We start from the raw sequence: 27871 nt of genomic DNA on the forward strand, positions 1-27871 counted from the left end.
TCATATTAATTATACGGATGTGCGTAAGTTTGTTTAGCTCTCGAAATAAGCTGATTATCGTTTCACGATTGTGATGGTAATAAGTGAAATCCGAGATGGAGTTTTCGATACTCGATACTCGGTTTCGACATCACTACGGTATATTGAGTTTTAGTTTATGGTATCTATATATCGAGCGATGGAAAAATTCTAATAATGAATTCTAATATAAAATACTTTAATTGAAGTATTCTGCATTCGGAACCGGTGATAGCTTTACTTAAAATAGTTTTAATAATTGACGATTCAAAAGTGCTCGTAAAAAGTCTACTTGAATAAAGTATATTTTGATTTTGATTTCTGCATCACACCAAAGGGTATTTAAGCCCTTGTACAGTAAATTGCCCTTTTTTTTGGCCTCGATCCTTATCTTTATTTTTTTGAGAAGTAATCGAAGGAAGTTTCCAGTGGGAACAGAAATACATTATAAAATAGTTATAAATAATTAAAACATTTCTTATTGAAGTAATAATCGCTTGTAAATCTTCCACTGCTGGAATAAGGCTTTCTCCTTTTGAGAAGAAAATATGAAACTTATTCTGACACGGTGCTCTAAAAAAGACACATATTACACAGATATGATGATTTTTATCACATACATACGCATCAGATAATAATTATATAACAATAACTAGTAACTAATTTAGGCTTTGGACAACCGGAAAACCAAGCAACAATACTTAGTATATTTGTGCTTCGGTTTGAAGGGTTAGTAAGCCCTTATAACTCGCTCGAGACACATAACAAATTATTTCCATTGGTTGGTGACGCATTGACGATGTAACAGTACTAAACATTGATCTTATTGAGTCGGACTGCAGAAAGCCTAACTATTAAGTGAAGCTTTTAATGTGACATAACTTTCATCTTTGACGACGGAACATTAAAATCTTTACAATCGTTGTCATATTTTTGTCGTTATTTAGTGACCCCGAAATATATTTTCTGAATGTCATTTAAAAGGTTTTTCATTAGCAGCCAAGGAATTATATTAACGAAATTATTGAGCAATGCGTCTAAGACGAGCCTCGGTGCGGAGTTCAAATTACATAACACATAAATACAATGGACGCGCTTATTTACGGCTGGCTTTAAACTAAAAGCTCGTAGCTTTTATTGCTGCTAAGTTTACCGCAGACGAAAGACAAGGCAAAGTTTATCTAATACTTTTTAATTATTTTATTAGTAATGAACTAGTTTTCACTTGATTTAGTTTTTTAAAGTCACACACATTGTGATGCAGTCGAAATCATTAAAAGTTACTTCATAAATAGCGTAGTCAAACAATAAAGATATATATATGTATATACCTATACTAATGTAGTATGCGATCACTGTATAGAATAGCTTTGGCTCTAACGATATTGGTGTTCTTATTATAGTGGCCTATCTTTAGATGTATGTATAATAAACATTTATTATTATTTTTAATCTAAATTTTCTTCAGAATTTAGTTATCTAGTTATATAATTTTATCTTGTTTCCTATTTTATGTTGTTATTTTTATTATTAATTTTATTTTAACAGAATAAAAATAACAGTTTCAAAGTTTTGAAATTGAGCTATATGACGGCGACAATAACGCGATACTTAAAATAAAAAATTGTTTATAAATTACAAATTGACCCATGTCTTAGTATTGATATAATAATTATTAATTAGATATTAAAATTTTATTTCAAAAAAAAAGAGTACATAAAATATTATAATAATTTAATACCTTTATTTATTGCGACAGTCTTGTCTAATGTTTGCGATGTCATGTAGCTGAGTTATATATAATACGCATTGCCTTCATACATGTTGTATATACACAGATATTATATCGACTCATACTAATATACGTGTGACCTTGTGTTTAAACTCATCAAGAATAAAGAATTTAATAATTGCACTAACTCACGTATTCATTTAAAAGATCATAGCACTTTGAACAACATGAAGGAAAGTAATGTACGAAGTTTTTTAAAAATAAAGTCAGAAATTCTAAGTACTTTTCGACAGGAGTGAGGGTGGCTTGTACTTTTAATTTTTTATAGAATAGTGGCAAATCGGCGGGATGCTCACCCGATGGAAATTGACTATCACTGCTCATGAACATTTGCAAAACCTAAAAAATTCAATGCGCGTTACTGGCCTTTAAGCAATTAATAGGGTATCTTGAAAGCTTTTAAGTTGTATTAGTTCGAAAATACCGCCAGCGAAAGTTGGTTCCACAAGAGAGGTTATGCTAGGCAAAAGATGACTTGAAAATCGATCTCTTGTAGATTTTCGTACACCGCGATATTCGCGATATATATTAGGTGAATATATATTAGCGGCCGTGTTTAATCCAAGCAATTAATTTATCATTAGTAGATGGGCTAATTATCCTTAACACAGGTTGTTTAAATAACCCATAATGGATAATAAGTTTCACCCTTTGTAAAATGTCAAATCACATGTAAATAGAGTACCTACTTACCTAATAGTAATATTTCAATTATAATCATACTTATTTTGTATATATATTTATAAGCTTATTTTTATAATATTTCCTTTCGGCGCTAATAAATTATTACTATTATTTTAAACAATCACTTAATTGTAGAATCAAAAACGTTACTAAGTCAGTTGCAGCTTTAATGTCGTACGACTATCTCGTCTTGAGTCTGCGTACCTTCTACGCCGCACTAATGTGTTCAGATGCGCAGGTCGCGCCGTGACCTGAGAGGTCCACGTTGTATTGCGTCGACGTTCCAATACTGACCGCAGACAATATAAGCTATAAGTCACATTATCGATGTATGTATACCTTCATTATATCATAGATGATCTCCGCAACCTTGCTTAGAAATGTTGCATTTTGAAAATATTTTAATACAACTTTTTTGTGAAAGATTTATGTTGAGGTACATTTGGTTCAGTTTAATTTTTAAGTACCCTATTTAGTACTAAAATATATTTTTCATTAAATTAATTTTTATTCCGTTTATATATAAATATAAAAAGGAATATATGTATTTTAAGTCTCGGGTATCGTACTTTTTTAAATTGAATCGGTTTGTTTCTTTGGTTTTTTTTTTGGATTGAAGTGTCGTGATGATAGTTCATAGTTTTAGTGCGACAGACTTATATGTAGATAATATATAGATTTTTTTTAATATTTTAAATTATTGCTTATAATGACAACATAGTTGACAAGTAAGATACAATACTAAAAAACAACTTATCTGTATCTTTCTAGATACAGATACGGCCTCTTTCAAAAAACAGATAAATCACAATTCTTTGACTAAGATTTGTTGATATATGACTTCAGAAAATTTCAGAGATATTAGTTTGAATGTATGGATTAATCTCATGAATTATTGACCCAATTCTAAATTAAAGCATTCTTGAGTCCTAATAGGTATAAATTATATTTATGTTATTCATACTACCCGAACTCATAAATTTTATTTTACAATCTCTGTCAGTACTCAGTCAAGCTGTAACAGTAAAATTTTAATGTTTCTTTATAAATAAATTGCACCCGTGTGAATCCAAGGCGGTACGCTACTAATAAAAAAAATATATCGTTTGTATTCATATATTTGTTTGTATCCCAAATCTTAGTTTAAATAAATAAAATATTTGTGGTAAATGTTTAGAGTATCTGGTTACTAATGAGAAGGGAGATCACCAACGCTTACTGAGGAGAGCTCCTTGGCGCCACGACCGAAGACGACCGAATACGGATCACTGTGATTATGAATTCCATATAACCCTGACCCCCTTGGGTCTTGAAACTGAAGTTTTCGACTGTTGCATTGTTTTCTGTGAAAAAAGGGTAGCCAGATTTCTAGTAAAGTAAAGTATAATCAAATCAAATCAAAATATACTTTATTCAAGTAGTCTTTAACAAGAACTTTTGAATCGTCCTTTAACAAACTATATTAAGTGAACCCGCAAGAAACTCAGTAGTTACTCTTTTTCAAAATTTAAAAATACAGTCATAATATAACAATAACTCAAAAAAAAATCAAATGGAATACTGTTATCAGTACCTAACTTTAACGATATTCATTATAACATTTTAAATATCTGTACAACAAAATCCATCATATTAACTAAATAAGTATCATAACTGCAATTCACAACATGCTCTATCTCGCATAAACTCGTCCAGCCATCCCATGAGTGAATAACTATAGTACATATTCATTATTTTACAATAGTGTGCAAGGTCGTAACACCGCGGTACCGCTAGCTGATCGCGAGATCCATCCACACTCCATATGTACTGTATGTAAGCATAATTCAGTAAGTAACATACATATTAACGATGATCGTGGAATTATACGTTGATATTACTATCGTAATATATTTTATTTTTATTATAGTGTTCGCCAATTGGTTCATACGAAATTCATTGATAATAAAAATATAAGATTCGAAAGATGAGGTTCAGCTGGTATATCTTCTTTCCTTCTACCGTCGTATCTAGTAATAGTCACATGATTAAAAAAAAAAAAACTACTAGTATCGATATGCATTATTGATTATTAATTTTAACATAACACAGCTGTTATTGGCGACATGAACGTAAACTATGAAAGTTTTATTTTATTAAATTCTAATAGTAGCCAGCGGCTTCGCTCGGGTTTAGGATTAGTCGTCAGATGTTGATGTACAAAAAGTTATCGTTCCTGTATATATTGTATGTATTGAATTGAGTACTAAGTTCATTAACAGTTCTATTGACATATTCCACATTCCGCGGTGACTTAACATACAAGTTGAAAAGATTTTTACCTGGAATTTGATTATCTTCGAACCAAAATTGGATGGACAAATTTATCGTAGATTATATCAACAAGAATACTTATATTGTATCGTAAACAAAAAAGAGATTCGTGGGACACCCAGACGGAAAAAGTTGCCTTCGCTATATTAGCATTAGCATTAGCAGCCCGTAAATGTCCCGCTGCTGGGATAAAGGCCTCCTCTCCCTTTTTGAGGAGAAGGTTTGGAGCATATTCCACCACGCTGCTCCAATGCGGGTTGGCGGAATACACATGTGGCAGAATTTCGTTGAAATTAGACACATGCAGGTTTCCTCACGATGTTTTCCTTCACCGCCGAGCACGAGATGAATTATAAACACAAATTAAGCACATGAAATTTCAGTGGTGCCTGCCTGGGTTTGAACCCGAAATCATCGGTTAAGATGCACGCGTTCTAACCACTGGGCCATTTCGGCTTCGCTATATATATTAATAATATATATTAAATCACAGACAAAGAAATAAATCAACAGCTTAGAGGGCATTACTCTTTTTCCGTACGTTATGCCAATTAATTCTAAAAATCCATCCAATAATAAAAATACAACAAAAACAAATAATTTTAATAAAATAGTCGTCCAACTATACTTCCTAATGCACTCATGTCATTAAATAGAGAAGGAACTGATAATCAAATTCCTAAATTGGTCAACTCCCACTTACAGTAATACTACCCGTACTATAAAATGTTACAAACTCCAATTATTTTAGTTTTATTTCTTATAATAGAAATATCTTTACTAATATTATATAGTGGAAAAATTTGTTTGTTTCTATATTACATAATCTCTATTATTCCTCAGTGCTATGTTTTAAATTATATTTGTATCCTAGCCTTATTGCCTCCACTGGTGACAGGAGGGTTGGTTAAATTTTTGCCCAGTGCATCGGAATTTTCACTTGGCGGTAGGGCTTTGTGCTAACCCGTCTGGGTAGGTACCACCCACTCAGCAGATATTCTACCGCCAAACAACAGTAATCAGTATTGATGTGTTCCGGTTTGAACGGACATTACATCTTAATTCCCAAGATTGGTAGCGCATAAATGATGTAAGGAATGGTAAATAATTCTTACAGCTCCATTGTCTATGGGTGGATACCACTTACCATCAGGAGGCCCATTTTCTCCATAAAAAAAATTAAAATTCAAATGCTGCTAGCATTCTTGCCCCCGTTCTACGCGGTCATAATTTAGACAGGGACTATTTGTTTAATTCTTATTCTTATATAGTTGCCTTAACTATATAAGAAATTTATGCTAATAATTCATATGTAAATAATATATATAGTTGTAATTATATATATAATAATTGTTATTATTAATAAATAGCACCCGTACGAAGCCGGGGCAGGTTGCTAGTGATATATAAAGAGATAAAAACAAGTAGAACAAAATAGCTTTTAGCAGTTACATAGACATAAACTTTTAAGTGTAAAGATAATGCAATATCGTATGAAACTGCTAACTCTTATCACAGAGTCAATGATTCGTGTGTATATTACGTATCGATATTATTTGGATCACATCAGTACTAAGTGAATCTTTTATACATATACGTATTGAAATATTGTATTTAGAAAAACGTTTTCCGAATCACGCTAACGTTTGGTTCACTTAGACGACCTCCGTGGTCGAGTAGTGTGTACACCGGTTTTCATGGGTACGCCACTCTGAGGTCCCGGGTTCGATTCCCGGCCGAGTCGATGTAGAAAAAGTTCATTAGTTTTCTATGTTGTCTTGGGTCTGGGTGTCTGTGGTACCGTCGTTACTTCTGATTTCCATAACACAAGTGCTTTAGCTACTTACATTGGGATCAGAGTAATGTATGTGATGTTGTCCAATATTTATTTATTATTATTATTATTTATTACTACTATATATATAAGTACTTTGAAATATAGAGATGGTCCCCACCGACTACATTCTGAGCCGAGGTCCGATCTCATAGAAGACACCCTCAGGACGAACGTCACTCTCGAGCTTAAAAGGGTTCAATTTTAAGGCTGAGTCTTGCACTCCTCCCAACTTCCGGTGACGCTGTGAAGGCCAGTAGGGCCAACAGCACTACATCATCCAGGAAAAAAAAATAGAGTTGGTGTTTGTACAATATTTATATTATTATGCTTCTTAAGTTAGCCGTAAGGTTTACACCAAATTGGTAAAAACTTAAACAAATATCATTAATATCGACTGAACCACGTTCTTAGCCAATAGCGATTATGACCAATAGTTAGAGATGATGCATGACTGCAGAAAAACCGTCAAAATGTGTCACAATTTGCAAAACTACTGGTGCACTGTCTATTCGCTCTTAATCCGATTGAATGTTAAAGATATTAATAGCTGTATTGCGTTTATCAGTTATTAACATAAGTCTGGGTCCTATCATCTTCACTGTGACTCACGTATTGGGTTAAGATGATCCTGATTGTTACGATAATTAAAATGATATTATATATAGATAATTGTGATGACGTTAATGAAAAAACGACACTACAAGACATGAAAAATATTTTATAAATGAAAACACTAAGACATACATTTACTTGCGAAATAAATATGACCACGGTCTTATCATAGGTCCAATTCGATTAAGTACAACATACTATAAGTTCACAAATGATTGCGTAATGTAAAACGTTTGACTTTAAACATATCGGACAACCAAAAGTTCACTCTTTATATCGCCAAAAATTAATTAAAAACAAGTTGAAACACCCATCAAAAGTGTTAATGGATAAGGCCGACCCATAAATCTCGACAAAGGTCAAGGGATACGATTAATAAATTAAACGCAGTACGTTAACACAGGAATATTCATTGCGGTTATAATATATGATAAATGTAGGGAGGAATATGCAGAGTCACATGGATGGAATACAATGAAGCGCTTAGTCTACCATCCACTGAAATGAAATACTACAATGAGGATACACACCACGCAGTAGTTATGGCAACTAAGGTAAGCATTTTATGAATTTACTGGAAACAAATGATGGTTTACGAGTTTCAATACAATGTAACATATTTATTGATTCAATATAAGAACTTATGTTATTGAAATAAATTTGTTGGTTACTGAATTTAACAATGCGCATTGTATCAAAATAGCAGTTGCAGAATCGTTTTATTATTGAGTCATAAGGATTTCAAATGTTTTTAATAATTATACAAACTGTTTTTGTATTGAATTAGGTTTTGGATTAGATTACCTATTTATTTCATAACAAAAGATATACATGTTTTAATAGTTTAATGGTTAATTTAATGACGTCATAATATAGGAATAATTAAAAAAATAAAAACAATTTAAGCTTACTATAATTTTTCTGTTTCAAGTTATTTCTTTACCTTGAGATACATTTTAATAAGCGAGATTAATTATCTATTTATTTTGTTATAAATTTAATAAATAACATTTTAAGATGAAAATGATCGTTGTTCGGGGCGACTAACCGGTGTGCCTAGGTGCGGTCAGTTCGTTCTCATCTGCCCATTGTGTACGTTATCCCGGAGTTCTCTTGAGTTTAGAACAATAAACATAACACGATAAGCTTAGCTTCGTCCACACATGTTAACTATTAGAATATAAATTAGAAAGTGTATTGACTAAACGTTCCATTGAAATAAATGTAATAATAATTATTGGTGATAATATTTTTATTATTAAGATCAAAAGAGAACACATTGAAAATATTCAGGAAAGAAATAAAAAAAATAAACATACATTTATTTCCATTGATATATGAATATACAGTGTGCAGTAATGTATGACGGAATTTAAAAGTACTTTAGTTAAATTTGTATACTTACTGGTCACCGGCCACGGGTTCAAACGCGTCGGGAAGCTGCGAGTATTAGGAACACTTTTCCGATACAAAAAGTAACTCAAGTACTTTATTGCTATACTATTAATTAAATATACTATTAATTGATCATCTATTTCTATGCCAAATTTCATCCAAATCCGGTCAGCCGATTCATGACAAACATCCATCAATCCAAACTTTCGCATCTATAATGTTAGTTAGTATTCGTTTTTACACTAAGATTCTACGGTTGTGTTTAACTCGGCCTCTTAAAAATTTAAACTCATGTCAAAAACACTTGTTGTTTAAGGCATACTACTTAATACAAGACTACATTAAAGATAATACAGCGTCGACTTAGTATTTGTTGATTTATATGCAGGATATATGTACATTTATAAATGTAATTGCTCTTTATTGACATAATCTCTAATTAAAATTATGGACTAGAGTAGCTACTGAGTTTCTGGCCGGCTCTTCTCGGTAGGATTTACTTTCCGGAATGGTGGCTTTACTTTTAATTCAAAACTTTAACATGACGACTTAAAGTGCTTTTATTAACCTTTTTGAATAAAGAATATGAGATAATTACATATATTTCCTTATTATTTTATTTTGATATATTTATTTAGTATATCTTAATATTTTTGGCTGGCTGACAAGAACACTAGTCCTACAACCAAGTTGTTACTTAACTGATGGTAAGTGGTCACCACCACCCGTTGACAATGGCGTTGTTAGAAATATTAAGCATTCCTTACATCGCCAATGCACCACCATCCTTAGCTACACTGACTCACTGACCCTTCAAACCGGAACACAACATCACTGAGTACTGCTGTTTGGCAGTTGAATATCTGGAAGGTAGTAACCTACCCAGATAGGTTTGCACAAAGCCTACCAAAAAGTAAATTTAATTTATCGTTATCTTGTTTCATTTCTATTTTATTTACACTAAAGCTCCTTTAAAACTATCAAACACAAAAACAACAATGGAGAAAATGACGCCGAACTGTTTTTATATAGTACTAGTTGTCTCCTGCGGCTTCAATCGCATTTTAGAGGTTGACTGGCTTTCGGTTTTAGTTTTAAAAAGTAACGTCCTTCCTTGTGGTTTGATTTATTGGTTTATCCGTTAAAGTGTAACATACAGACGGACAGAAAGAGCTACTTCCGCATTTATAATATAAGATCATTTTAATTATTCAAAAGAATATTTTTTATCCATAAAGATCTCTGATTATATAATTATAATAATACTAGTAGTTTTTAAATACCATCCACATCTAGGCCACAAAACAAACTAGTACCGTGTTCGTAATAGTTAATAGCGTAAGAAGCGTCGTAATAATGCTCGTATGTTGAAAATATTTCTTAACAAACATAAAATAACACTTGATTCCAATACACTCGTTTTGGCTAGGTCGACTTGTGACCTGCGGTTCAAATAAAGAACAGAATATTTAACGGAAGTGGTACGCCTCCATGTCGTAAGTGTTATAACGTACATCTCAATGATGGTAGTGGTTGGAACTCTTCAATTGTAACCAAACATAGCGAGTGCAAACCCAAATAAGCGTTACTGAATTTGCATGTGTTTAATTTGTGTTAATAATTGTTAAATCTTGTACTTAGCAAAATAACGTGTAGAATCCTACATGTATAAATAAATATATGGCACACATTTAAATAAGATAATAATTTTTCGTTCCGTTTATATATTTTTTGTTTTTCTTTGTAATATGTTTGACCTTAACAATTATAATACTATCAATATTTTAGTATTAACATTTCCGTGATGGTCCCGGATTAGAATAGGACCTCCCCAACTCTACCCGTGGGTGTCGTAAGAGGCGACTAAGGGTATTCAAGGCCCACTGCATATCACCTGCACTTAGGGCTACCCGCACGGTGGCGGGTAAACCACCACGACAGCATTCCCAAGGAGGGTTGGTGTCAGGCAGGCGGCCGACCATAAAATCTTAAGCCAAAACCCTTAGCAGCATGGATACTAAAAACCATTCGAGTGATAGGGCTAGGGCGTACCCCACAGGCGACGCGCAGGGGCAGCACCCGGCTCCTGTGGGAAATGGACAAGGGTTGTCGCACCGAAACGGGCGGGTGCGACGTAAGAAGCGAGCTCGAAGTGTGAGAGAGTTAAAATTGAGGTGTGCAAGTTGGAATGTAGGAACGATGTCTGGAAGAGGAAGAGAGCTAGCAGATGTTTTAAAAAGGCGACGGATAAATGCAGCGTGCCTGCAAGAGACAAAGTGGAAGGGTGCAAGGGCTAGGGAAATCGGAGAAGGATATAAATTATTTTATTGTGGAAGTGATGGCAAGAGAAATGGTGTGGGTATAGTTTTAGATAGTAGGTTAAAAGAATGTGTGGTGGATATAAAAAGAGCGAATGATAGACTGATAGCGATTAAACTGATTGTGGACGGCATGACACTGAATCTGGTAAGTGTGTATGCGCCGCAGTCAGGCTGTGAGGAGAGCGTGAAAGAAAAGTTTTGGGAGGACTTTGATTGCCTGCTGATGAATATACAGGATAGCGAGGAAGTCTACGTGGGTGGTGATTTTAATGGCCATGTAGGAAGAGAGAATGATGGATATGAGAGAGTGCATGGTGGGTGGGGATTGGGAAACCGGAACGCTGACGGTGAGACACTTTTACAAGCTGCCTGTGCCTTCGACCTGGCTATAACAAACACGTGGTTTAAGAAAAAAGAGGAACACCTAATAACCTACAAGAGTGGCCACCACGCGACACAGATAGACTACTTCTTAGTGAGGCGGAGGAGTCTATGCTGTGTCAAAAACTGTAAAGTGCTGCCAGGCGAAGCATTAGTCGCCCAACATAGGCTTGTGGTGATGGATGTTAAATTAAGTGTCTCCCCCAGAAACAGCCAAATACGGCCCCCTCCAAAGACAAGATGGCGTATGTTAGAGAATGATGAATGTGCTAGTAGATTTAGGAATCATATAGTGGAGAAAATTATAGAAATGAATGAGATGGAAGAGAAATTGGTAGATGATTGTTGGAATGAGATGGCCAGGCACATAAGGAAGGTCGCAAAGGATGTGTTTGGAGAGTCGAAAGGAAAAGGTCTGATAGATAGGGATACATGGTGGTGGAATTTGGAAGTGCAAAATGTACTGAGAGAGAAGAAAGTGGCATTTAAAGAATGGCAGGTTGTAAAAAATGTGAATACAAGTTTAAAAGATGAAAAAAAGGAAGTTTACAAGGAATTTAAGAGGAGAGCAAAGAAGGCGGTAGCAGTGGCCAGAGCTAAGGCACAAGAAAAGTTGTACAACTCACTGGACAGCCCTAGAGGCCAGAAGGAACTCTACCGAATTACGAAAGAGAGAGAAAGACGATCGAGAGATATAACACATATCAAATGCATGAAAGATGAGGCTGGTAAGGTGTTATGTAGAGATGAGGAAATAAAAGAGCGATGGAAGATTTATTTTGAAAAGCTTATGAATGAAGAGAATGACTGGAATGGTATTCTCCAAGAGGCACAAGTAAATAAGGGATTAGTAAGAGAAATAAGCATGGATGAGATAATGACAGCAGTCAAAAGTATGAAAAATGGGAAGGCTTTGGGTCCAGATGACATACCAGTTGAAGTATGGAAGGTGTTAAAGACTGACGGATGTATGTGGTTGACTTTATTCTTCAATAAGTTGTTGCATGAAGAAACCATCCCTCAAGAATGGTGCAGTAGTTCGCTAGTGCCCATCTTCAAAAACAAAGGGGATATACAGGATTGCAACAACTATAGAGGGATAAAGCTCATGTCACATACTATGAAAATATGGGAGAAGGTAATAGAGAGAAGATTGCGAGAAGAGAGTGAAATTGCCCAAAATCAGTTTGGGTTTATGTCAGGTCGAGGGACAATGGACGCTATTTTTGCACTCCGCCAATTGTGCGAGAAGTACAGACGTGCTCACAAGAACCTGCACATGGTATTCATTGATCTCGAGAAAGCCTATGATAGGGTGCCTCGTGAAGTGTTATGGTGGGCATTGAAAGAGAAAGGTTTGCCTGGGAAGTATGTGGAGTTAGTCCGTGCTATGTACAGGGGATCCTGTACCTACGTCCGATCGTCTGCCGGCAACACTGACCAGTTCAGTGTGGCTGTAGGGTTGCACCAAGGGTCGGCTCTAAGTCCTTACCTCTTCCTGCTGATTATGGACGCTCTAACGGCGAACATACAGGAGGAGGCACCCTGGTGCATGCTTTTTGCCGACGACATTGTACTGGTTGGTGAAGATGGACCTGAGATCCAGAATAGATTGGAAGATTGGCAACAGAAACTGGAGAATGTTGGCTTGAAAATCAGTAGAACGAAGACTGAATACATGTTCTGCGATTTCGGCGGTCTCTCCGGTCCTGAAGCCATAGCGCTTGATGGCGTAGCCCTTCCAGTCTGCTCCGACTTCCGGTATCTCGGTTCACTCATTCAAGGCGATGGCGAAATAGATCGAACGGTAAAGCACAGGATTAACACAGGGTGGATGAAATGGCGGCAGGTTACGGGAACAATTTGTGACCCCCGTATTCCCCTTAGACTTAAGGGGAAGATCTATAAGACCATGATCAGACCTGCTATTCTATATGGATCAGAGTGTTGGGCTATAAAAGGGATGACTGAAAGACAATTGCATGTGGCGGAGATGAGAATGCTGAGAGCAATGTGTGGTGTTACGCGAATGGATAGAGTAAGGAATGAGTACATAAGAGGAAGTTTGAAAGTGGCACCGGTAACCGAGAAGCTATCTGGAAACCGGCTGTCTTGGTATGGGCATGTTATGCGGAGGAATGAGGACCATGTTGTGAGAAAGGTTTTGAGTATGGATGTGGATGGATATAGAGGTAGGGGACGACCCAAGAAACGATGGATGGATTGTGTGAAAGACGATATGGTTAGAAAGAATGTTACTTGTGAGATGACGTCTGACAGAGAAGTATGGAAGAAGAAGACATGCTGCGCCGACCCCAAGTAAAATTGGGATAAGGGCAGGAGGATGATGATTTTAGTATTAACATTACATATATATACTGATATATATGTGACGCTAGACGTTCTCTGCCTTTTAGGGATGCGGATGAGCCAAGGGGTCACCTGAAGGTAAGTACACCACCAACATCAGGAGCTACAACTCTAGGTTGGTAGCTTATTGGTGAATATTTACAATTTCTTACAGCGCTCATGTCTATGGGCGGTGGTAACCATAACATTGTAATGTTATGTTCCTTGTGTCTGTAGTGGTAAACACTATCCCTTCCCTTTAGATTAAAAACTAAATAATGCTGTTTCACGGTAAAGTATCTGATGCGATTGAACAAAGTCCAAAGAACAAAGTCAAGTAATGCGTACATAAATATTACTAACATTTCCATCAATATTCGACGCCGTTACCATTTCCAAAATACTCTGAGCTGAGGACTTAACAGTAAAATGTCATGTAGATATAAAAGTTTACAATTAGGAACGGGTTTAGCTCATAAGCAGCTCGATATGTTGCCATGTTATGTTAAGGTTACATATTCATACTTTTAATAGAGATAACCAGAACATTTATTAAGTAAAATATTTATAATCCAAGATTATTGTGAAATAATAACCGTGTAAATGTAGAGGAATATTTTCTCTCGTGAAGGAGACGCCAGCTTACGTAACCCATCACTGCGGATTCGTGAATACAAATTCACAAAAAAAAACCTTTTTTTCACGCATTTGTTGTAACTATTTTTAACCGACTTCAAAGAAAAATGAAGTCTTCTCAATTCGATTGTATTTTTATGTTTGTTAATCAGAACCCTATCATTTTGAACCGTTGGATTGGATTTGGAATTTTCTATTTTTATTTGGTAAGTATGCTTCCGCATTGGTTCCATTTATATTTCTAGAAAATTATCAACAGTAAGGATATACAATTTTAATTATTATTTGTTTTCTCGGGTATTATTTCTTAATAGTTTTTCTTTTGTTAAAATTTGATACTTTTAAAAACAGGACTAAATGACAGCTGTTAATATCCCATTAATGGCAAAGAGGTGGCTGACCACCTCTCATCGTGATCTCTCGAAAAAAGAGCTTAGAACATATTTCATCATGCTGCCACGTTGTGCCGGCAGAATTTCATTCAACATATTATACAAATATTCTTACGATATATATTTTTTTCATTTTTACTATTGATAAATATACATTAATAAAATTTATCTTTATTAACCTATTAAAACGATTCCCTTACTTAAATTGTCTTAGTTGTATTGTTTTTTTATATGTATGTTAGTCTTATTTAACTTAATATAGTATTATATATAATTTTACTTAACAAAAAAACACTAAGTTTGGTAATAAGAGACTCGATGCTGAAATGTTCGAGTTAATAAATAAATAATTAGCCTTAATATCTGATTGTGTGAGACTTTTCTTTCAAAGTATAATAGTACTTATTATTCATAGTTTGTAATTCGGATTCCGGTATTACACGTTGGATTCCAGTCTGCTTTCTAAGATAACATTGCCCACGCGCACACCGAATTTATTCAGAAAATGAAGCTATGAAACTTTATGAATACGGCATGTCCATTGATAACAAATATTGTGATTATAATTTTTTTATACGAAATGGATAGGTGGATGTGCAATAGGCCACTTGAAATTGGCGCTGTAAGAAAAATTAATCATTCCTTAAAGCTTCAACCTCAGGAACAAAGATATGATGAACCTCGTACCTGTAATTACACTGGTTCACTTACCTTTCAAACCGACACATTCCTTTACGTTAAAATACTAAGTATTACTGTTAAGTAGTAGTTATATGATGAGTAAATTGTAAGTACCCAGAACTAATTAGGTTATTTCTAGAAATAAAACTACCTTTTATTACTTTACCTTCCGGTAAAGCATCGAAGTAAATAGTAGACATTTGTGGATAATTAAGCATTCAAGAACATTTTTAAATTTAATGACTTACAAGGTTCGTATACACTTTTGTAAATTTAGTATATCATTCGTGATCGGATCATACATTAACCGGGAAATAAAAATTTTTCGACCCGCTTCCACCAACCCGCATTGGAGAAGCGTGATGAAATACGCTGCAAACCTTCTCCTCAAAGGGAGAGGAGGCCTTTAGCCCAGCAGTGGGAAATTTACAAGCTGCTAATGTAATGTATGTAAATTTTTCGTAACACAAATGCACTCCAATAAATGCCGAGTCCAATTATTTCTTACATCATCGTCGAAATCCAAAACACATTCTTCGCTATTGACCCAAGGTATTTTGTTTGCTCATTCGAGAGCCCATCAGAGGGTCCTCGAACAAAATCGGAACTCAGCGCGCTTCATTTCCAAAAAATAACTTCAAGGATCACTCGACTGTCGGACCGAGTTTTTATTTGTTAAGCTTTGGTCACACATCTGTTATATTTTTTGACATAATGAAATGATACGATTCTTTCGAGGATTTTCCTTTATACTGAGGTGGTCTGACTCCGTTGTAAATTTCGACAGTCACCGCTCATTAATGTCACTACTGGATAACGGATTTCTTTTGTTATTGACATTAATCTACTGCCTTACTTTCAATATGACAAACGTCTCATTAATAATACATTCATTGCAAAATATAAGAGGAATTGCAAAATTAAATAACGAATATTTATTTGATTGACAAGATTTGAAGGCACGAATTTTAAAATCTACATTATTTTCTTATTTCATTTATAGTTGGGCGGACTGCCAAACCGACCGCAAGACGTTAAGTGGTCGAGTGCTGTAACAAATATTATTCATTCTTTACATCGCCAATGGCCACGGACTTTGGGAACTAAAACGATACGTCCCTTATGTTTGTAACTCAAATTGAAACTCAACAATATTGCACAGTATTGTTGTATGGCGGTGATGATGAGTACCTACCTAGACGGGCTTGCACAAAGCCGTGTAAAACTCTATTTAGTGCGGGTATCGCTTATTTGTCTATCTATCGTATAATCAGCGTAAGTCGATAACCAAAATTCCGCGAAAAAAATACAAAGTAATTTCTTACAGAATATAACTTCTGACTTACAAAATAAAAGGAAATTGGAACGCACAAAACATTATATTGCTACAAAATAAGTGAATACAAACTCCCAATATTACGAAACAATGCATATTTTTGTTAATACGTCAATAATTAAGTTCACAGGACTTTTCCGAGTGATAAAATATTTTGGTAAGAAATAAAGAAATTCCGCTTTTCACTTAAAAAAAAAAGAAATCTTTATTGAATGATTCGATAAAATGACGGTAATAATATATTCATTCTAATGAAAAAGTATCATCAAATACCCGACTTTAATAAACAGATCACCCTTTTTAGTCACGAAATATTGAATACGTTCATAAAATCCATTACCTGCGCTAATCGGTCGATAAAAAGTGGAAACCGATTTTATTTTTGTTTTTAAATAATGAAATATTATAGTTACATTTTGACTACCAAAGCTACCGGTTCGAATAAAAAACATTAATGTAAAAAAAATCACCATAAAGAACAGAAGTAATTTTTAAATTCAATTCAATATCCTTATGAGCTTCGACAACGTTTTATTTATGATTCAGGATATATGATAAAAAGGTTAAATAGGTAAAGATTAGACTCTGCGTTACAGAGACACACAACCAAAACAGAAAAAAAAACTGTATCAAAAAACAAGTTAAAATAAAAGTGCAACTAATATTTTAATGAATCGTGATTGTCGATTACTGGTTCTGATTAGAACTCATACATCTTAACTGATAATTGCGAAGAAACTTGCATGTGTCTAATTTCAATGAAATTCTGCAACAACCAATCCAGTTTAGAGCAGCGTCTTGGAATTCGCTCCAAACCCTTCCCTCTATCAAAGGCAGAGCTGAAAATAAAAGAGTTCACTACTACAGTATGACGTAGAAAAGGTTCGACCAGCATTTTTTTTGGTACAACTATGTTTGAAATTATGACATCTATTACACGATCGTGACTATATATCATGTAGGTATACTATAGCGTTGTAAAGTAATCTATAAGCCTTCTTCTCTTTCATCTTCCTCATCTTCTTCAGATTTGTATTGGTTGGAGTTCTGTCAGAGATAACTAACTACAAACTTAAATTTTTCATACCTAACTTTATTGATAGCTCAATTCCAAACATTATACATTTCGTAATAACTAACTTAATTGCTATTAAATTGCCTCTGAAATTAAGATTTTATATTTAAACATTTTGACGTAGCTCAACGTGCGTTTAACATATAATTACGAAATAGTTGAGATATGAGAGGAAACTGCGTAAGATAATTTGATAGGATTATTAGTTAATAATATACCTAGCCGAGATGAGCCCAAGTTGCAGAAAACGTGAACAGTTACCGAAGTTTGCTGGTTCAAATTCGAGTATATTTGAATTTTCATGTGTTTAATGATAACGGATATCACAACGAGGAAGTCAGTATGTGCTTGATGATATGTATCCAGCAAGCCGCATTGGAGCACTGAGGTGGAATAGGCTAGTAGCCTTCGCATGACCTATACCTTCATACCTTTGACCATCAAGGAGATTTAAACGTATTACATATATTAATAATAATACACACATTTATTTAATACTGACACAATATATATTGGTACACATAAAGAGCTAGAACTTACCTAAAAAGTCAAAGACTAACAATCACCAAATCTATTTAAAGATGATCAGTCTGCTGTAACATTCAGTGTATCTTAACGGGACATGACTTTGAATAAAAACTAACGATTTTTACACTTTTATACAATATAAATATACTTTTGACCTCCTGTTTTATGATTTATATTGATATGTAAGATTGTTGATATAATCGCAAGTGAATCGTGCCAGACCTAATGACCTATTTCACGAACTTCCTCGAGCAGAGTTGAAATAGTTAGACAAGGATATATTGAAAAACGAGGACGAATCCAATGCCGGAATATACTTAACGTTTTTTTTTTAAACAAAAAATATTATAAATAACTTTTTATAAAATCAGTAGCAAATGTGGTATTATCAGATTTAAGTAACGAAAAACACATACAGCCTTATCACTAACCATTAGAACAAACACAAATGGACGTATCTTTTCTGTCATCAGTATTTTGAAAAAAAAAAGATAAATCACTAATGAATACGATACGACGAATATACGGTTTCATCAAAATGGATGAAAAATATGACAATAAAAATTGATATTTATAAAAAAGATTAAACTAGTTATGATAAAAATGAAGTGCCTTAAGACGTAGTAAAGGATACCACAATAAATCACGGAACCCATATTCTAAAGAATTAATCAAATTAAGCTTGCTTATTTTGTCAGTATAATTAATTCAATAGATGTCTGTATACTCAAAAAAATTAACGAGAAATTGAATTATACAATTAATAAACACTTACTTGACTTGGTGTTATGGTTTTACTTGGTGGTAGGGCTTTGTGCAAACCCGTCTGGGTAAGTGACCCCTTACTCATCAGATATTCTACCGCCAAACAGCCAAACTCAGTATTGTTGTGTTCCGGTTTGAAGGGTGAGTAAGTCAGTGTAACTACGGGCACAAGGAACATAACATCTCAGTTCCCAAAGTTGGTGGCGCATTGGCCATGTAAATAATGGTTAATGTTTTTTTATAATTATCACACACATTATCATATATTCTACCGCAAAACAGCAAGACTACAGATTGTTTGGGTTTTTAGTTTAAGAGTCAGAAGCCAGGGCAACTACAATAGGCACAAGCACAAAAGACACAACATCTTAGTTCCCAATATTGGTGGCACATGGTCATATGAATAATGATTTATATCTCTTACTGTACTAATGTCAATACATACTGGTCACCACTTTTTTATGATATTGGTTGGCGGACGAGCAAATGGGCCACCTGATGGTAAGTGGTCACCACCACCCATAGACAATGGCGTTGTAAGAAATATTAACCATTCCTTACATAACCAATGCGCCACCAACCTTGGAAACTAAGATGTTACGTCTCTTGTACTGTAGTTACACTGGCTCACTCTCCCTTCAAACCGGAATACAACAATACTGCTATTTGGTGATAGAATATCTGATGAGTGTGGTGGTACCTACCCAGACGGGCTTGCACAAAGCCCTACCACCAAGAAAACTCATTTATTACTTACCATCAACAGGCACGTTTGACAGTCCGCTTGCCAGTGTAATATAAAACTTTTACGAGAAAAGTTTCTGCCCAGAAAAACCTCAAGAAACTCAATACACAGAAGAGTTAATCTTTGGTGTTGTATAGCAACTTAAAGTAACAGATGTTTAACATAAATTGTTATACCGTGTCTATATATTACTAGCTCTATATTATTTCGTCACGAATCATCTGAAATTAGATCATCAGTACTCGAAACTCATTCAATAAACAAACCGAATCCGTCATCGGATGATTCTTAATTTAATCGGATGGAAGCGTCTACGACCTCAAGACGGTCACGATATGGTGCTTACCATCACGACTTACGTACGGCAAACAGAAAAGTATGATTCGAAATTGATTCTTAAATTTAATCAATTAACGCTTTAAGTTATAAATTTTTCATTGCATAGTATTGCATATTTTTATTGAACACTAATTATGTTTTTGATATATATTTTTTTAAATGGCAATCCGTGTTGATTTTACCAACCAATAATAGTTAATGTTAAAATTTATATTTTTAACAGACGCCAAAATAGTAATTTAATAATTAGAGAGATAAATTTAAAAAAAAATCTCTATTCGATATTTAAATTACATTTTGAATTTAACAATCATAAAAATTAAAAAAAATATGTATTGATTTTACATAAAACAGGCTTTTAAATATTATACGCAATTGACTGATTGAAGCAGGTATATATATACCATTAGAAAGTAATTGTGAAGATAAAACTGTCAAAACAATAATGAGCAAAATTTTTCGGCACTAGTAACATTAATCCGCAATTGTTTGTATTATTGTGTCAGTCAATGGACGCTGCATAAAAAGAGACTGCTTAAAACCTAAACGCATACAATTCAGTACAAGAGGACAGATGTAACCCCCTTAGCCTTTGAAGCATTTCAAACAAACGTTACAATATAGAACTCTAGCTGAACCTGCGGCTTTACCCACATGAAATTTATAAAACCCAAACTTTCAAACCCCCATTTACCCCTTTAGGGGTAGAGTTTCGTAAAAACCGTTCTTAGCGACTGTCTACGCCCTGCTAAATTTTAAGTTCGTGATTATTTAGTATGTGGCATATTACTTTAATATAAATTTATATAATAGATAATGAGAATAATCTTCTTTAAAATGACAATATAAAAGTTTTTAAATTACGTTAAATTTTTCATTTGTTTTGCTGACCGTAGGAATTTTTATTCTATTTGTTAACGTATCAATTTGTTAATGATAAAGGTCGGAAATGATATCGCTATAACATATATATGTTTTCAACTAGTTTTTTTTTACTGTCTATCGTTCCGTAACGTTTTTATAATTGCGAATTTGATTTCTAATTAGTGAGAATCACTGTTGATTGATAGTTTGTGTAGTTTCGAGCAATAAATCTATTTCAAAAATCGATATTTAAATGAATATTGCATCGTCCATGAAATAAATGTTTTAATAAAAAAAAACTCGCGAAATCGAGTTATTAGTTTAAATCGATAAATGATGAACGATTTCCAGCATTTAATAAACTTTTGTATCGGAAAGATGATAATTTGGCGCGAATATAAAAATTATAGTAATAGAGTCGAGGCTCTTGACATACGATATATGGATTGGGAGTGACGTGGTTTCCAAAAGACAGACATTAGAAAGTGTTTAGTTCATTATAGACGGCGAAAAAGAGCTCAAGAACATAACAACGTATGCCTGAATAAAATATAGAAATGACAGTTCTCGTGAATGACCAAGTACCGATGGAAACTAAAGTGTCAGCTCTTTGTAATTATTTCTCATACCACAAAACCATCGTTAGCGGTTTTAAATATGCTTATTTTTGTATGAAATTTAGTGTCCAAGTTGTTAAGTATACTTAAGTACGTTCTGACATAGCTTATAATACGGAGCAGTCTCATCATTTCTTAAATATATACTGGTTGGTAAATCCACAATAGAGCGATTTTTAAGGCTGCCTCGCACCGATAAAGCTTGGCAACCTTTAATAAAATAGCCTACTCTTTTCTTAGGGGCCGGCTAAGCGTCTGCATATCCATGGGCAGTGGTAATCACTTTGCACCAGGTGAGCTTCCTGCACGATCTCCACTGATTTCCTAACAAAAATATAAGTTTTTTATGCCGTCACATCAAGTATTTATTATAATATTCACATAGTGAAACATATTAACGTACACAATAGAGATATATTTGAAAAAGTAAATCTGTTTAAAAAAATTATGTATATTATTTAATAGTCCGTTTACTACATAAATAAACACATACGGTACAAACATATAAACTGGACAGGCTGCTTGTAGGCTGTGGTAATACTGACACGGTAATTAAATTTTAACAGTCTTTAAACTAAGATGCCTAGATAGTAAAAATATTTTCTTTAAAATATATTATTCTATGAGTTTTGACGTCTTGACGTTTATTTCAGGTGGAATGATTTCGTATTAACATTATAAATGTGAAAGTTTAGCGTTCCTTTGTTAGGTGCGTTCGAACGAACTAGACATTTCACTCGATGGTAGAGGTAGAGAGGTCGATGCAAGCTCGCCCAGGTAGATTCCACTCAGCGTTCTACCGTCGAACAATAAATTAGAATTATTGTAATTACAGGGCTATATTAGTTCTCAAGATTAGTGGCACTGTGGTAAGCAGGGGTGACCACTTACCATCGGGTGGCCAATTTACCAGTCTACATACCTATTTCAAAAACATAAAAAAGAAATTGATGAAGGTACTGTCTTATTCATCGATAAATATAATTTAAGATATTTAATTAATTTATCAATTTTATATCCTTATATAAAAAATGGGCATACAAGGAGAGAAGTTCTTACGTCTCCTCCTTATGAGACAATTACATTAGCGGCCTGTAAGTTTACCACTGCTGGGCTAAGGCCTCCTCTCCCTTTGAGGAGAAGGTTTGGAGCAAATTCCACCACACTGCTTCAATGCGAGTTGGAAGATGGAAGACACATGTGGCAGGTTTGAACCCGAAATCATCGGTTAAGATGCACGAGTTCGAACCACTGGCTCTATGAGACAATAATTTAGAGCATATTACACCACGTTTCTATAATGACGATCAGTGGATACACTTTACTTTACTAACTTTCATCCGACAGACATAGATTTCCTAAAGATGTTTTACTTCACCCTTAAACACGACTATAAGAATAATGAACATAATTTAAACACATGAAAATTTACTAATATTATCCTGGATTTGAACTCGCGATCTTCTGTTAAGTTTCACTGAGCTATCTTTGTATTATTAAACTCGTATTATTAAAACAACATCCTCAATCGATGACTTCATCACTATATTAAAAACTACGTATCGTAATTAAAACGATCATCCAACGTTTTAATTACGTAAGCTAAACTAATTTCTTGATACAATTGGTTCACAATCAATACAAATGCGCGCTCACGCCTCAATGGCGCCCACGCACCTCGTACAGATGATCCATAATACAATTATAGATCAATGAATATGTAACACAATTAATGATGAATACTTTCATGCATACGATTCAATTGTCTCCCAGAGGACGTGGTTATGTATAAATAAGTCTTTATTAAATATAATGATGACATCTAATCAAAAGGGAGTCCAGCCATGCTTCTCATACTCTCATAATCCGCTGGGAAGTCTTGCCCTAATTTACAACGCACGGCAATATACACACTCCCATATTTCAGGCTAGGGGTTGTTACTGAAAATGTATCGACAGTAACACAAAATCACTTATAATAATTTAACACAATCAAAGAAAGATCAATCTGAAAAAAAAAATCAACTTCTTGAACTCCAAATTTTTATTTTTTCTATTTTTGTTTGTTTGACACATAAACTTAAGGTGGTTCGCTTTACCTATGGGTCTATAATGTGTTATAAATTCAAAATGAGCATATGAGAATTCATTAGGCCATCTTTGTTCCAAAAAAAAGTATAGATATTAAAATATTATTGCCACATCTACATATTATATATTCATTGTCATAATGTACTCAACACATTGTTTAAACTATGACTCGATGACACGTTTCCTAGAATAGATCAGCCGATCCAAATCAAATGCGCGTGAAACTAAGACCGTAGACACGATGCGTACAACGACCAATACTAAGCAGGCCATTAGTATATCACCGCTTAAAGTCAGATCCTGACAAGTTAGTTAACTTAATGAGGTTAAGGAAACGAGGTTGTAGTCATTACCGTATCAAGTGTATAGGTTAGACTTTATGAATATGATTTGATTGCAATAATAATGTTTAATAAATCCGTTGAGAATACTTCTTAGTGTAAATTTATTTTTCAAAAATATTTTATTAATTCTAAGACTTCGTTTTCAGTCTATTGAACGAATAAAAAATATCTTCTTTTTGTTTGTTGTGTCGCCAAATTATTATTTTTTTGTATTTGGACTTAGTCGAATATACACAATAAATATATTTGTATTAAAGCTTGCCAATTGATCGCCAAGCAATTATAGTTTAGAAATTATTATTACAACAATACTGTAAACAAAATCAGCGAAGACTGGAGCGATCAGGTATCTCAACTGTGAGTATCAAAGCCAACTAAGATGAATGATTGCATAAACTCATCATCGAAGATATGTCCAAAGAATGTTGGCATCGATTTTTTTTTTGGCTGACAGCAGCTGTAAACATCTGCAAAATATTTTTACTTGCAATATATTTTTTATAACTAAATCTATTTTAAAATAACTTATTTAAGTTAATTCTTTATTTAAAAAAATCATAATTATTCACATTTATAAATAACAATCGCAATTGTTATAACAAACAAGTAAATAAAATAAGAAACATAAGAATAAGCATAGTTTATCTTTTGAAATCGCAAAAAATGAAATTCCAAAACGTCAATCCGTTTCCAACATTAATAGAGTATAAAAAAAAAATACATTTGTGCCGAAAATGTAAGATTTATTCCACTTAAGTAGAAAGTAAAATTTGTGTTTGTGTGTGTTTTTTTAATATATCGAATGGCGCAATTGTACATGAGCCACCTGATGGCAAGCGGTCATAAACTCATAGACATTAGTGCTGTAAAAATATTAAGAAGATCATCAATGCACCGCCTATGGAAGTTTCAAGAAAAGAGCGTACTCCTTCCCAAAAGGCCGGCAACGCACCTGCAACCTCCCTGTTGTTGCATGGGCGGTGGTAATCACTTTCCATCAGATGAGCCTCCTGCTCGTTTGCCCCCTATAACTTAAATAAAAATAAAAAAATCATAAGATCTTCTTATATCCCTTGTACCTGTAGTTACACGGGCTCACTCACCCTGGTATTGCCGCTTGTATCTTGCACAAGACCCTACAACCAAATCACAAGACCCTGTCTCCAAGTATTAATAGCAATAACTGTGCTGCAGAACTTTTTAATTGTCGTTGTAATAATTGCTACCTAAGTTATAGTGTCTCAACTTCTTTTCTCAATTTATACAGAAAGACAATCTGTAATTAATAATAAAAAAGATATTACAATTGTTAAAAAACAAAAATCATACCTTATATTACCAATATAACATTTATATTGAGGCTTGTGACTATAAAATAACTGGTTAATAACGTGTACTAGCAAAATTGGTGATGGTACCCACAAAAATTTCTACTTAGGTAGTATTTCCTAACAAACAACAACGTCAGTGTTAAATAATAATAATTATGAATGATTAATAATTTAATTTAATATATTAATTATTATTTATAAATAAATAATAATATTTAAATCTCCTCTTATATTTCTAACAATCTACAACAATATAAAGCATTCGTCAGATCTAGATACCTTATTAATAAACAAAACGTGTACAATATCAGCGAACAATTGAATAGAAAAAAAATGCATACCAAAGGCAAATAAGGCATGATCCAAGAGTTCCCGAGAAATTAGCGACATATTTATAGGCCGGAGGGCGGACACCGGAAATCCCGTATATGAAGATTCTATCTTTACAACCTGTGATGGTACATTTGAATAAGTTTTAGAATTTATTGACAATGATTATAAATATTATGCTACAAATGTGACATCATATAAATGTTATCATTAATGCCTATCGAGTAAATGTCTCTGAGAGACAGTAAGTGTTTTTTGGTACGATTTCGTTAATATTCTAACGCTCCGATAAATGCTAATTAAATTGGTAAAGTCAAGCATCTAGTGGGGACATTTTCAAATCAATTCATCTGGTATACAAAGGTAAAGTTAAACATTTTTATGATATACGTAAAGTAATTTTAATTATATATACATATATTTATTAGTATACAACATGTATAGCAATTAATTTAAAAATAGAAAATACATATATGTACATAGATACATTTTTTTTGTGGTAAATTTCGCAAATTCCAAGAATTTCTTAACATAATTACTATGAGCCCTTTCATAGCTTTGCGTCTATGGATCAAAGTATTCTCTTTTATTCTTTGATTCAAGCATATCCTATTTAACGATTCAAGACGCGACGACTAGCTCGTGTACACCTCGTATATAGATCATTATATTGTTCTGTATTTAAAGTGCGCTATCGTCAGCGGGTGCTTTGTGTCCTGCATAGTAACGAGGCACGCAGAACATTAGAAATAGACTTATTGCAATCATATGGTATGTGGTTCAGATTCGTTCTGTGATATTTAAAAGGATTGAATGAACTATTTCGACAAATACATTTTATTTTTAGTAAATAGTTATACAAAGCAATTGCTTAGATTCTTTCAATTTTTAAGGAAAATAAAGTTTCCTAAAATAAAGACTATTCTATAATGGGCCATAAAATAAAATTATTTTAATTTATATGGACGTAATTATATATAATTTGTCTTATAAAATTAAAACATCTCATTTCAATCACATATTACTATTGATTATACACATACATTACTATTAGTAATGTTTGTGTGTGTGTGTTGAATCAAACATCATCAATTATATTGTATATAGTTCTTTGATAGTTTTTTTCATTAAAATCAGTAATTTATATCTTGTTAAAATATAAAGTACCTTTATCAGCCTACTGGAATAAAGTGTAACGAATCCCAGTGGGCGTTTAACTTGTCATCAATTGTAAGCAATAATAGCTAGAGACACACACAGAGACATACTCGTACTCTACTATGTATAACGTAACACATACAAGTGTGACGTACTCTTTAAGACATTGATTTATATAACTATGTCGTGACGCTTATTGAAAATTGAATGATGATATTTTAAGTAGTTATTATATTATGGTTTTGACTGTCTCATTGCTTTAGTGATTTGATATAAGGCCACAGATCCCGAGGGTCTGTTCTCAGTGATAGTCCGAATTGTAGAAGTTTTCCCTTTCTTCGAAAATCACGTAGAATCTTCGGTCCTGCACTGAACTCTTTCCGGTCATGTCGGACTTGCCGTCCCATTGGATATTGAGAGTTATGAAACAGATAGTGTACCTGTGTTTACGCACAGACTATAAGATGTCCTGCGTATTTGGCTGGTCTCCATGATCGAAATCGGTCAGGACGATATCATGATCATTATATTTTTAGAATTGTAACAGATGGTGATCTACACAAGCATGGTAGTGGAAGCACTAATTTTTCAATGGTGGTTTCTTTTAAATCAACCCCCAAGCTAAATAGCCTGGTGGATAAGCTCCAATTTCTAACACTTATACTCAATATCATGTCTTTGTCTAACTATGAGATAAAGAACTGCTACATTATCACTCAATCCTTTTCTTGGAAAGGCTTTGAGCAAACCCATCCGTGTAGGTTAGTACCTAGTAAAGGTAGTCCTTTCGATCGTAAATTCTACCACCAAACAACATAATATTGATGTGTTTCAGCTTGAAGGCCAAGTTAGCTAGTGTAACTACAGGCACAAGGGACATAATGTTTTAGTTCCCGAGAATAGTGGCACTGGTATGGAGTGGTGGCTATTTCTTACA

General features: G+C 33.8%; 1 protein-coding gene across 1 annotated transcript in view; it reads left to right on the plus strand.

The window, feature by feature from the left end:
- Positions 1-10661: 10661 nt before the first annotated feature.
- Positions 10662-27871, plus strand: part of LOC125069558 (craniofacial development protein 2-like) — a 46793-nt gene continuing 29583 nt past the window's right edge. The window contains exon 1 of the mRNA XM_047679078.1: positions 10662-11968. Coding sequence (XP_047535034.1) covers positions 10662-11968 — 1307 coding nt within the window. The remainder of the gene's footprint in view (positions 11969-27871) is intronic.

The sequence above is a fragment of the Vanessa atalanta genome, chromosome 15, assembly GCF_905147765.1.
Source record: "Vanessa atalanta chromosome 15, ilVanAtal1.2, whole genome shotgun sequence".
Classification (NCBI taxonomy): domain Eukaryota; kingdom Metazoa; phylum Arthropoda; class Insecta; order Lepidoptera; family Nymphalidae; genus Vanessa; species Vanessa atalanta.